The 14130-nt window shown below is 36.4% G+C and overlaps 3 protein-coding genes across 3 annotated transcripts; 1 reads left to right on the forward strand and 2 right to left on the reverse strand.

The window, feature by feature from the left end:
- Window positions 1–5276: 5276 nt before the first annotated feature.
- LOC145159248 (endochitinase EP3-like) lies at window positions 5277–6779 on the reverse strand. Its single transcript, XM_079078184.1, has 2 exons — window positions 6332–6779; window positions 5277–5851 (listed from the first exon to the last, which is right to left on the reverse strand). The coding sequence occupies exons 1-2, from the start codon at window positions 6735–6737 to the stop codon at window positions 5442–5444; spliced, it is 816 nt and encodes a 271-aa protein (XP_078934310.1). The 5' UTR covers window positions 6738–6779; the 3' UTR covers window positions 5277–5441.
- Window positions 6780–8837: 2058 nt separating this feature from the next.
- LOC145159249 (endochitinase EP3-like) lies at window positions 8838–10332 on the reverse strand. Its single transcript, XM_079078185.1, has 2 exons — window positions 9887–10332; window positions 8838–9303 (listed from the first exon to the last, which is right to left on the reverse strand). The coding sequence occupies exons 1-2, from the start codon at window positions 10284–10286 to the stop codon at window positions 8900–8902; spliced, it is 804 nt and encodes a 267-aa protein (XP_078934311.1). The 5' UTR covers window positions 10287–10332; the 3' UTR covers window positions 8838–8899.
- An 816-nt stretch (window positions 10333–11148) lies between these two features.
- On the forward strand, window positions 11149–11832 carry LOC145157585 (uncharacterized). The gene has a single exon (XM_079076612.1). It carries the CDS (start codon window positions 11149–11151, stop codon window positions 11830–11832), a length of 684 nt encoding a protein of 227 aa, XP_078932738.1.
- The last annotated feature ends 2298 nt before the right edge of the window (window positions 11833–14130 follow it).

The raw sequence follows: 14130 nt of genomic DNA on the forward strand, positions 1-14130 counted from the left end.
AATAATTTCCTTCGACGAAACCTAGTATTATTACCACTAGATTTTTGTCTAATATTTACCGTGACTAATTATTAGTCTTATTATTATTATTATTATAAAAGCGTTTAAACAATACTTTCCAACTACTATGTACAGACAGGGACCATACATAAAACACTGGAGGGCAGGACCATTTTGGCATATAGCACTTCTGAAACCCAACAACCCTATGTGGCCCTTTAAACCAGATTCCCCGTACTGTGAGTAATTAAAAAGATATTATAACGACACTTATATAAGTCATAATAATAGCTCAAATATTTATTATAAGTTCATAATAACAATACTAATTTTAAATATAAGCTATATTAAAATAGGTAAGCATAACTTACTTACAAGGGGGTTTTAGCTAGGAGTCGGGCTCTGCAGGGGCAGAACTTCGTCGCTGAATCTTTCTAAGAAAGATTCGTGCAGCGCTTCAGCGCTCACCTTACTATACTAAAACTACAGAAAGAGAAGTCGAATCACGAGGGACCGAAATGCTCGGGGGATAAGAAGAGAAAGACTCTTGAATCAAGAGAATGGTGCAAGAAATATGAGAGCCCAAACCTCTTATTTATAGTAATTGAATTTACAAAAACTAACCTCCGTAATTACTTAATGACCTTATAGTTATATAAACGACTAAACACCCTTTCATAATACTATTTTAGATAGATTTAATGATATTTGTACTAAACTAATGTCGAAAGTACTCAACACTAGTCTTATAATAACCGCATCGTCGATACCTTTCTAATGATATATACATTTGTATATATATGTGTACGTATATATGATTTATACTTTATTTTAATACGTAAATATGCTATTATAATTTGTAACTCGTTCATACGAACTCCATTTTTGACGTTCTTTATATCCACACGTTGGTATTTACAAGTACTACAACTTTCATTTAGACTCCATCAGCTAATTCTCATTCTATCTCAGATTTACAAAACTGTATCGAATTTATCGCGCTCGAAGAGTAGGGACCAAGTTTCGTCCATATCTTTAACATACGAGCTCTACTCTCGACATTCTTTATATTCACGCGTAGGTAAAAACTAGATCTAAAACTTTCATTTAGACTCCGTTGGCTAATTCTCGACCGATCTTAAATTTAACAATCGGAGGAGATTATACTGTTAAATGTCCGCGTAAAATTCATAACTTCTACATACGGACTCTGTTTTCGTCTGTCTTTTTACCGTTGAGTTCCTATTAATGAGATCTTCAACTCTCATTTAGGTCGCGTAGGCCAAAAACCTCTCGAACTAAAATTTGAGTTTCGGGTCGTGCACTGCTATGCCAAATCTTATAAAATTCATAACTTCCTCATACGAAGTCAGATTTGGGCGTTCTTTTTTTTTTGTATGTTCTCGGTTTAACATATACTACAAATTTTGTTTAGATCACTAAGGCTAAAAAGTCTTCTACCGTAAATTCACTATTTACGTCTCCCGGTGCCGTGTCGGTTTTGCCGTAAAACTTCGACGAGCCATAACTTCTTCGTTATAACTCGGATTTCGGCGTTCTTTATATGTACGGAAACCTTGTAACATATACTAAAACTAGGTTAAGATTAATCCTTCTAAATAATCTTCCATCAAAAACTCATTTTTGATGCTCATCGTCTCTAAATTGACTAGCCCGGATCTGCGGGCGTTACACATATACTCTTCTCGGGACCGCCATGACATCAGACCGAATTCTGGAACTACTAACAACTAAACGGGCCGACATTGTGGCCTTAGACCCATTTCTACTAGAGGAAAACTCACCTCGAAAAGCTGTCTGCAAAAACTCGCGGTGAGGAATCCCTATCTGCTGCTCCAGCGACTCTCCGACTATCAATTCCATAATAACACTTAATCAGAATCTGCTAATCCTCTTTTAGGATAAAATGACCTATTTACCCCTGGTCAAAGTCAAGGTCAACTACGAGTCATCCCTAACTCATCGAGTTATTTCCCAACTCGGCAAGTCAGTGAATGCTTAAACTCGTGGTCAACTGAGTCAACTCGTCGAGTTCTTGCTGTTATAATAATTAGGACAACCCGCTTCAACTCGTCGAGTCCTTCCTTGGACTCGGTGAGTTCCCTTGTCTGATTGATCCATCTCAATGGATTAAGCTCCTACCATTCAGATCTATGTTCCAAACTTCATCTACATACTGGAAATGCACTCTTAAGGGTAAAGTTCCCAACTTTACCCGTCCTTAGTCCTTCCTAATGGGTTTAACCGAAACCCTAACTTCTTTAAAACATAAAACTTGGTCTACGAGCCATAATACCATAAACCAAAGCACATTATACTAGATCTAGGCTCTTATCATCTGTGGGACACGTAAAGTCCCGAGCTTTCCTCCCATGCATGGTTTTTTAGGGCTAAAAAGGCCATGTTCTTGCATATAAACTTGTATGGGGTCTCCATGGTCATAAAGTTTGCACCTTTATGCCATGGAACCCTTCCTAGACCCTCGATCTGAGATGTACATCACTTGGGACGTCCCAATCCCAAGGGCTAAGGTTCTTGAACCAAATTCTTCATAAAATGGAAACAAATAGATCTAAGAGAAAGAGGATCAAGTTAGGGACTTGATTACCTCAAAATGCAGTGAATAGAGTGTAGCTCCTGGATCTACTTCTTCCCCTTTGAGCCTTCTATCTTCTTCTTCTTCCATAAGCTTCAAAAGGCACAATAACACTCAAAATGGCAAAAACTAGCTCAAAATCACTCAAGGTGGATTAGGGTTTCGAGATTAGGGTTTGGAGGTGATAGAGGCTGGGGTGGAGGCCAGATATGATGTTTAAATAGGGTGCAAACCCTAAAGATTAGGGTTTCCTCATGATGTACCTACTCGTCGAGTCAAGGCTTTGACTCGTCGAGTAGACCACTTAAACCCTGCGTCAAATCTGGCATCTACTCGACCAGTTAGGGCTACCAACTCGTCGAGTAGCTCTTACAAAATGAATATTTTAATAGCTTAAATGCGTACCAGGAACGGGGCGTTACACATGTCGTGACCAGCCCTTGGTCACGTCGTCAGATTCCATTCAATCCGATTTCATCCTGACTCTACCCAACTTAGCCAACTCAGTCTTGAAAAATCATTTGAACTGATCTCACGACATGAATAGCGTAATGTCACGTTGTGAGCTCCAAAAAGCCCAACAGAAAATGGGGTCTTTCACCTTCACGTCGTGAGACCTCATGTCTCTCTTCATGACTACATCATGATGCCAAAATCCAAATATTTAAGTCCTTAATCCATTAAGCCTTTCATTCTAACTTTTCCAGAAGCTAAATAGGATTCCAAAGGTCCATAAAAATGATCACTTGATGGACATGCATGCCTCGTTCATGTTCTCCACCCATTCTAGGTCAAAATGAAAAGATTAAACCAAAAATCTTCATGAAAGGGACCAAAAATCAACCCTCTTTTAGATCTGGACAATATCCTACTCTATGTACCCTTAGAATGCATAAAGTTGCCAACTTTATGTAATCCTTTCATTCCAACTTGCTTGGACATGAAAAACATGGGACAGCCACTTAGATCTAGCAACATTAAGCAATAAAGTTTGGATCTTGGACACTTACAAAGGTCAAGAACAAGCACAAGATGATGGTGATGAAGTTTCCTTGCTAGATCCACAACTAGAACACCTTCTTCTTCTTTTAAATGCCAAAAGCTCCAAAAAGGTCAAGAATCACCAAGGGAAATAAGGTTAGGGTTTTTCTAAGTCAAAAGGGTGAAGGAGTCTGATAATGAAGCCTAAAATAGACTTAGAGGGGTTTAAGTATAAGGGAAACAATAAAAGATCATGGGCTTGGGCTGCAACAGTTTTCAGGTCGTGAGCCCATATGTCTTACGTCGTGAGAAAGGCTTCGAAATGCCACCATGTGTTTGCATCGGGGCACCCATATCAACAAGTACCCTCATTTGCATCCGTATACCCCCCCCCTTGCATCTGATCACTCCCTTCCACATCCTATTATCCATTTTCACATCTAACCGCAACTTTCGCATCCAATCCCCTTTCGCATCCAATCGCAGTTGAACAGTAAACTTCACGTCGTGACCACCTTATGGTCACATCGTGACACTCAATTTCCTCCAAAAGTCACACTCTTGACTCCTTAACACCCTAAATCGACCAATCCTTGAAAACAGGTGTTACACAACTTGTATTACACTTTTTAAATATTGTTTTTATGAAGTTTGTAAAATTTTAAAATTTGTTTTTAGGACTCGATTTCTTTTAAAAAATGGTTTTTTATGAAGTTGTATAACCATAAAATATGGTATTATAACAATTTCATCATATGCCAACATTTTCTCACCGAGTCTTCCAGACTCATATAAATTTTGTTGTTCTACCTCATTTATTACAACAATTTATTCTCCTGAATAGTGTTCAACATTATCTGATACAATGTTGTGATCATTATCTGCTCTAATGTTGTCAACATTGTATGATACGATGTTGTCAACTGATGGTGTCTCTTCAAACGTACCTCAAACACCTCCAAAATGCAAATGCACTACCTCTTTCATTTTAGACATTCCATTTCTGAGTTGACAAACATCTTCTTTGTCTGTAATGTTCATGACATACCCATGATCCGGGTGTTGAAATGACGACGATATATTACTATTGAACGTATTTGCCTTATTTTTAACCGAATCAAACAATATCTGATGGTCAAAATTAGGTGGAAGTAGTAAACCTAAGTTGTTAAACTTTGTCCTCACTTATGTGTTAATTCCATTAATCATCTCATTATCTCTTTTGATAGTTAATATTTCTGTTTATTGTTAATTATTATTGTATATATTTTGTATGTATAATCTCAATATTCGATGAAAAGGATGAACTAAATTTAGCCCATATCGTATTCTTTTACGTTGCCAAATTTATATGTTTCACGCCATCATGATCTGCATGACCTTGACGAAGTCGTATATTTTATTGTAAAGTCGTATATTTTATATGTATAATCTCAATATTCGATGAAAAAGATGAACTAAATTTAGCCCATAGTGTATTCTTTTACGTTGCCAAATTTATATGTTTCACGCCACCTTGATCTGCATGACCCTGACAAAGATCTTTCTAGATCCATATGTATATAAAAAGGTGATGATCCGTACACAAAATTTTTTAGCCATACATAACAATTTATGTTTTATAATCGTATAATAAACTATCATTTGTAAAATAAATGTATAAAGTTATAGATCAACATAATTAACCTCCAACAAATACATATATAATCACAACCGTCACATTTTAAACAAAATGAGATACAAAAACAAATACAGATGCCCATATCAAATATCTAACTCAATAACGCTACTTCGTGTTAGATATATATGATATCTAAAGAAAGAAAAAACAATGTCAAATAATCTAACACCGAAGGTTATCACCTGGTGCAACACCAAGTTGATCACAATACTGAGTATAATACCGGACACGAGAACTTACAGTGTCCGGATTCCCACCATCACATTCCATTCCATTAATGGCTCGAATAGTGGCTCCAAACCCTTGGCCAGAAACTAAGATAGATTGAACGTTGTTCATCCAAAACCACAATGCAGTTCGAAAGGCAATGACAGGATCTGTGGCCACAGTTTCAGGATTGTTTAGTCCATCGAAACCAATGCTCCTCCCTGCTGGACCGTAGTTATAGTTCCATGAGAGTTGAATCGGACCTCTCCCATAGTAACCCTTGCTAGGGTTACATGGGTATTGAGTATTACTTTCGTCGCAATAATCCCTTGAAGGACCATTTATTTCTTCGATGTAGCAAAAATCTGGTCATTGATGCAAATTAAAAGTTAAATAGACTGATCATTTTTTGAACTTAAAGTTTTCAAAGAGGGAATAGTTTACAATTACTTTTATTTATACAAGAATGTTTTTTTTACTAATTATTGTAAAAAATGGTTTTTGACATGAATTACGTATAGCATTTAATATTTAGTATATTAATATTTTATACAAAATAGATTGAGTGGAATCTGATGACGTGACCATATAACTGGTGCACCAAAAAACCAATTCTCTATTACGAACTCGTATATTTTATGCAAAAAGGAGAGATGAAATCGTGCTTGTCTATACAGTTTAAAACTCTAATTTGTTGTATAAATTTTGAAAACTGAAATGTCATTGTCTTACAAGAAATCAACGTAATTAATTTATACCTTATATAATTACGTGTATTACCTAATACAATTGTTTTATTAAATTATCTTAAAAAATTGATTACAACTATGAAAGATTGGCCTTACGTCCGGTTTCATGGGTGACATGAGCGAAGAAAGCTGCTATCTCCCGTCTGGAATCTTCTTCTGAACCTACTCTACCAAATTGCGGATAATTTCCAACAGCTTCAAGAAAAGCGGCGCGTGTATAAAACGCTCTTCCTTCACAACTTGCGTCTGATTGATCCACGATTCCATCAAAGAACGCATCTGTCACGATATTAGCAACCGACACATCATTCGTCGGAGGAGGCCCAAAGCACGGCCCTTCTTGGCAGCCGGTGCCACAGTATGCCTCGTCACTGCCGCAGAAACCAAATCGGCTACAGCATAATCCCGGAGCACAGCCACAGTTCTGGGCGGTGGTGGTGGTGCTAAGGATACCGGAGTAAAGAACTACGGCGAGGAGGAGGATGAGCGAGAGAGTTTTCATTGTAGTTTGTATGGTGTACGTAGTTAGTGGGATTGTAGCTAGACGAGTATTTAAAGTGCGTGTGAGAAAGGCATGCCGACATTTCGAAGTGGGTATGGACAATATCGGTTTCGTTTACTTTGACGTGGTGTTTAAGTTGACTTTGTCGATTTTGTTTGACTTTGAAATGTCAATATCTGAAAAAGTGAAAGGTCATCCTACCATATCTCCTTGTTCTGGAATTAAGAAAATTGAGTCAAAGTTTTAAAGGAAACCCACTTCAATTAGAAACACGATAACACGTTCCTGTTTCAGCATCATTTTCACCGAAATTTTGGTCCAAATCCGATAGTACCAAGGGAAATAGCAATTCTACATTTTTGAACTTTTTTTTTTGCATCTCATTTAATGTTTTTATATAACATAAAAATTCATTATATAAACATGATGATGAACCAAAGGGCTTATAGTATCCGGTGTTGCCCTCCCTCCTTAATGTTGAGGGTTCAAGTCCCGTTGTGGACATATGTGGATTTAAGATGTAGTTTATAGGAGTAGATTTGCCGTTTAAAAAAAAATATATATATATAAACATAATGAAGGAAGTTATATATTTCAATTCATATAACTAATCCACGGCAATACTTCATCATATCCACACTTGGTGGCCATTTTCATCCTTTACTTTTTTTTCTTGTATAACTTGTTCACGCTTATATCCATTTAAGAAATCTAGTGTGATAAGGCTAATGGATTCTTAATATCTCTTGCATGCTTTGATCACCAAATTTATGTATCTTAAGCTTGAGTAGTTGCCATAAAAATATAAAATCGGAACAATTGATATGCCTATCTTTTAGTAAAATCCAGTGAAGTCCAAAAATTTCATACTCATTTTTTGATGCTCTTGTTCATATTCATATAAGAAATCCAACATTCACAAACTTTTAATTACTACTCGCAAATCACATGAACCTTGACCTTTTGAATAATTAAAATAAACAGAGTTTATTATTATACCTTTGATAGGGAGTGTGATTCTTCTCGGTCCTTGCTAAGGTTGTATTTTTATATTTTGGTTTCATTCTCTCATATTTAATGCCACTTATTCTTGGAGCACATAATGTGGAAATTTACATAAAAATCCTATCTTAACCATATCAAAAGGAATCGGTCAAACCATATCAATGCAAACGTTGTGTGGCCCTACACGACACATCATTAGTAGTTATTGAAAACATCCATGTGTTTTGAATATACATCTGCTACTCATTTAGGCAATGTACTATGCCAATGTTAACTATATGAAGCCACTGTACTTTTGTTTCTTACACAAATTGATGCTAAACTTAACTTCCATTCATGTACCTTTATACATAGTGGATCACCCCTTAAGGTCTTAAACACCATTTAGTGATCATGTTGATGCATAAGGTACAACACCTCAACGGACATTTGCCTCTGTAGCAACTCATATATATCAACATGGTCACATACTTATGCATTATAATTAGTACAACATTTGTGTAACCCAATTTTGAGTATGTTACATGCGTATATTTGTCTTGTATGTTTAAATATGTACAAATTAATAGCAACAAAAATGTATGCATATAGAGACTTGCATATGTCAAATGTAGCTTTTTTATTAGTTTCCTCTGTTTGTTGTTGTGAAGTGGTATGTTTTATATGTGTACTCTCAAAATACAATGAAATGGATGAACTACATATATCTCATAGTGTAGTTTTGCATAGCCTAATTTATATGCCATCCTGATCCAAATGACCCCAAACAAAAAGTCACTAGATCATGCCACCGAACATAACCATGTAATATGTATATACAAAAAGTCACTAGATCATGACCACTTTTAATTGGTCAGCATTTAACGTGTTTGATACAGCCTCTGAACGACCTCTGGATTGTTAAGAAGTTCTATTTCACATAACCATTAAGAGGTTGGGATCATTCAACAATTTTATCAATCAACCCTTTAGACTTTAGAAAGAAGTAACAAATTATTTGTAAGATAGATATATAAAGATCTATATCAACATATCAAGTAGCACATATATATAGATACAAATGCCACATTCTGAACAAATTTGTGGTATCAAATATCCAAGTCAATACATGTAATTCATATAATATATAAAGAAATGAAAACACAAAGTCAAATAATCTAACACCGCAGAGTATCACCTGGTGCAACACCAAGTTGATCACAATACTGAGTATAATACCGGACACGAGAACTTACAGTGTCCGGATTCCCACCATCACATTCCATTCCATTTATAGCTCTAATTGTGGCTCCAAACCCTTGGCCTAAGACAGACTGAACATTGTTCATCCAAAACCACAATGCAGTTCGAAAGGCAATGACTGGATCTGTGGCCACAATTTCAGGGTTGTTTAGTCCATCGAACCCAATGCTCCTCCCAGCTGGACCATAGTTGTAGTTCCATGAGAGTTGAATCGGACCTCTACCATAGTAACCCTTGCTAGGGTTACATGGGTATTGAGTATTAGTTTCGTCACAATAATCCCTTGAAGGACCATTTATTTCTTCAATGTAGCAAAAATCTGGTCATGGATGCAAATTAAAAGTTAACGGATTGATCATTTAGGAAAATACGTTTTCTATCCATGGAAATAATAAAAGGAATTAAGGTATAATTATTAAAATCGAGAGAACAAATGCTTGGGATTATTCGACTAATAATCTAGAGCAACGCTCTTGCATAAACGACTTTCAAATTTTTTGTTTTAATTGTTGGGTCACTTATAGCATATACGTAGGTAAATAAAGTTGAAGTAATCATCTTTATAAAATTACTAATATTTACTCTTTATTTTTCAAATACAATTTTACTGCATAAACATTACTTTACATTTTAATTAAAATCTAACTATTTCACTTTAAATTTTATTTAATTTATTATCTAATATAAAATAGAATTGTTTTTGAGTAAATAAGTCAAAACTACCATCTAGAGTCTAGTTAGTTGCTAATATTATTTTTTACAACTTGAGACTTTTCTAAAACACAAACAATTTATTTTACACAAAATATTAATATAACAAGGATTAAATTAGTTTCATAAAATGTTAATATAATAAAATAGTAATATAATATTTGATTAGGAGGATGAAAGATTGGGCTTACGTCCAGTTTCATGGGTGACATGAGCGAAGAAAGCTGCTATCTCCCGTTTGGAATCTTCTTCAGAACCCACTCTACCAAATTGCGGATAATTTCCAACAGCTTCAAGGAAAGCGGCGCGTGAATAAAACGGCCTTCCTTCACAACTAGCATCTGATTGGTCCACGATTCCATCGAAGAACGCATCTGTCACAATATTATCAATCGACACGTCATTCGTCGGAGGAGGCCCAAAGCACGAACCTTCTTGGCATCCGGCGCCACAGTATGCCTCGTCACTGCCGCAAAAACCAAACCGGCTACAGCATAATCCCGGAGCACAGCCACAGTTCTGGGCGGTGGTGGTAAGGATACAGGCGGAAAGAACTCCGGCGAGGAGGAGGATGAGGGAGACTGTTTTCATTGTGGTTTCACTGGTTTGTATGATGTAGGTAGTGGCTTGTGGACGTCTATTTAAAGTGTGGGTGTGAGAAAAATGTATGCAAGCATTTCGAAATGGGTATGGAGGAAATTCGTTTCGATTCCTTTGACTTTGTATTTAAGTTGACTTTGTTGATTTTTGACTTTGGAATGTCAAAATGTTGAAAAGTGCAAATATGCAATGCCATCCGATTTAAGATATTTCTGTTATGACTTTAGCTTTAACCTTTTGTCGTAGGAATTTTTTTTTTTTATTTTAAACTATTTTGTAAAAAATAGCTAAGAACATTAAATTTCTGACACGACCCTTCAAAATACAGCTTAACGGGCCGTGCGTTGTCATCCATATTCAACTCAAAATATATGATGGTTGTTTATTTTTTGATTTTCATCTTTGTAGGAATTGAGAAACACATTCTGTTCATAATTGTCGAAAAGGACAATATTTATACTCCAGTACGTTTTCGTTATGTTCATAGTTTAAATTGCTAGGGTTGGCGTGGACATGTTTATCCTCATCGGTCATATCTATCCGATCTGACATTAATCACTAAGACCTTGTGGTATACATACCACGAAGCAAATCGTGGTCTAGCTGGCCACGAGAAAGTCTCGTGCACACCACCCCGACGTTCCGTGGTCGGGCGTGGTCGTGGTCATCCGTGCTCCCGACGACGAAATCAAACGGAGAAGATGATTGGTTGTTGGTTTATTTGGCCGTTGAACGGCTATTTTGACCGTTTTTTTTTTCAAACTCAATTCACTACATAAATAAACCTTCTATTTTCACCAAAACTTACACCTCATTCTAATCTTCATTCTCTAAAACCACAAAACACATATACATGGATTCCACAAAACATATTGAATTTCTAAAAGCTTTTGACTCGGATGACGACGTAGAATTCGTCGACACATTCTTCAACGTTGTGCAACACATTCACGACGAAGAAAGTTCGAATGCAGCTCGTACAAGGGCGGTCGTCAATCGTGATCGTCAAGCCGCACACGACTTATTGGTACGTGATTACTTTGCTGATAATTGTTTTTATAATGACGACTCCTTCGAACGTCGTTTCCGTTTGAATAAGGCTATATTTTTACGTATTAGTAATGCTTTAGAATCTCGTTATGATTTTTTCAAACAAAAACCCGACGCTAGAGGAAGAATGGGTTTTAGTAGTATACAAAAATGTGCGGCTGCTCTTAGGTATTTGGGATACGGTATAACATTCGATGCATCTGACGAGTACTTGAAAGTATCCGAGAGGACCGTAGTTGAATGTGTAGATTGGTTTTCTGCATGTGTTTATGAGGTTTTTCACGAAGAATATTTGCGCAAACCTAGTCAACGTGATATTGAGAGATTATATTCGGCTCATGAAGAGAGGCATGGATTTCCGGGTATGCTTGGCAGTCTAGATTGTACGCATGTGGCTTGGGAAAAATGTCCAACTGCATGGCGTGGTCAGTTCACTCGAGGAGATATAGGTGAACCAACTATCATCCTAGAAACTGTTGCATCTTAAGATTTGTGGATATGGCATGCCTTTTTTGGAGTAGCGGGGTCTAACAACGATCTTAATGTTCTTGGCCAGTCTCCACTTTTCAACGATATTTGGACCGGTAAAGCACCTGATATGACGTTCACGGTGAACGGGCACACATAAAAATACGGTTACTACCTTGGTGATGGGATATACCCGAATTATTCTACATTGATGAAGGCATACTCGGTTCCTCGAAGTGAAAAGGCAAAGTTTTTTTTACAAAAAACAGGAATCGGCGAGAAAGGATATCGAGAGGGCATTTGGAGTCCTTAAGCAGACATGTCATGTACTGAAATATGCTACACGACTCTGGGATAAAGAAAGAATTAAACGAATGGTCCTAGCATGTATTATAATGCATAATATGATTATTGGAGATGAAGGTCGAGCGATTTGCACGTATGATCTGAACGACGTTGTCGTTCCAATTGAGGAGTTAGTACCCGGAACGAATGCGTTTTTAGAGCGAGTTGTTGAAATTCATAACAGTGAAACGTGTTTCAATCTTCGAGAAGATGTCGCAGAACATTTGTACCAACATAGCATGAACGACGATTAGGTTTTTTATATGTATGTTTCTTTGTTTTTTTAATTAATGTAATTTTTTTTTCTAAATCAACTAAGTAATGTAGTTTGAAGTTGTAATTTTATTTTTATAATTAATGAAACACTAGTTTAAAAAAATGAATGCTTTTTAATTATAGAAAATGTAATTTTATTGTATTTTTGAATTAAAAATAAATAAAAATAATGATGTGGAGTGGTGTGTTAGTGGTAGGTATCCCATGTTAGTGGTAGGGGATTGTGGTGCTGATGTGACACCCACCACATATGTGGTATGTGGTGGGTATAACGGATGACCTAAGGTAATTACTCCTTCTTTATTTATGCTCATGTTCTTTTTTCCTTTTTTTTCGATCATGGATCATTGGTTTTAAACCAAAAATGCATGCAGGCCAGATCAAACATATTTTTGGGCCGCAGGCAAGAAAGATAAAAAAGACCCCCAAAATCATGAATATAATAAAGATTTGACATAGAGACACCATTTACCAAAAAAAAAAAAAAATCATTAATTGTATTATAATTTTTTTGGAACACCTGAATTAGTAATATCATCTTAAACAAAATATAGTCACAACCTTCACAAAAACATATTAAAACAAACACATTCTCTTTAGGTTTTCTAGATGAAAAATCATTAGTAATACTATCAGGATCAATTTTATCTAGCCTATATTTCTCTATACATAATATTGTCAAATCATTCAACCTTTCTTACATTGATGACTGTTGGGTCTAATTGTGTTGCGTCATGGGCTTGTGTTTTGTATCCGGATTGGGCCTGTCCATCCGTGATTAGGTAGTAGGGTTAGACTATAAATAATGCATGCATGTGTGCATTAAAAGGTTAACGTTGTTGATTATTACGTTTATTGTTTTGTAACCCTAAAAACCTCTACAGTCGAAGTTCTTAATCGAGCTCTTCTGAGGTGTTGAAGCATTAATCATACGACATATTCAAAGCCATTCTTGTGTTCATAATTACGTTCTTAATTGTTTTCCTGCATAGAATCTATCGATCCTAACTGAAATTTGTTTCTACAATTGGTATTAGAGCGGGAGACTGTGTGATCAATACACATTCCTTCTGTATTTAGAATTCTTTAGGGTTTCCGCTTTTATCGTATAAATAGAACCCGTCTTCTTCATATCGACGGTAACTCTGTTTCTGATAAAACCCTAATCTCAAGTTTACAGGTTTGATTCTAGCAGCTCACCATGTCTCACGAAGATTCGCAAACAAATCCCATCAACATCTCAAACAACATTGGATCCACTACTAGGATTCCCATTCTTTACACTCAAGACTATGAAGTATGGGCGCATCACTTTGAAGATTACGTGGTTGGATATGAAGACAATGGCTATCTCATCTGGGAAGCTATCACGCTTGGGCCGTTTGTTCACTCAGGAACGAACACAACAGTTAAGTCCCAAAAGGAATATAACAAGCTGGTGGCAGATGTAGAAAAGATGCCACAGGACGAGAAAGACAAGTTGCTGTGTAATGTGAAGGCCATGAGAATGATCAGATTCGCCTTGCAATCTGACACTTTTCGGTTGGTTGGTTCATGCACGACGGCCAAAGAAATCTGGGATAGGTTGAAAGAACTTTATTCAACCGATGAAGATCTAGAACACTCCATTCAAACCTTGCTGCTGTCAGAATTTGGAGTTTTCGAACAGAAACCAGAAGAGAAACTCATACAAACT

The sequence above is a fragment of the Lactuca virosa genome, chromosome 2, assembly GCF_052849685.1.
Source record: "Lactuca virosa cultivar CGN04683 chromosome 2, Lactuca_virosa_CGN04683_v6, whole genome shotgun sequence".
In the NCBI taxonomy this organism is placed as follows: domain Eukaryota; kingdom Viridiplantae; phylum Streptophyta; class Magnoliopsida; order Asterales; family Asteraceae; genus Lactuca; species Lactuca virosa.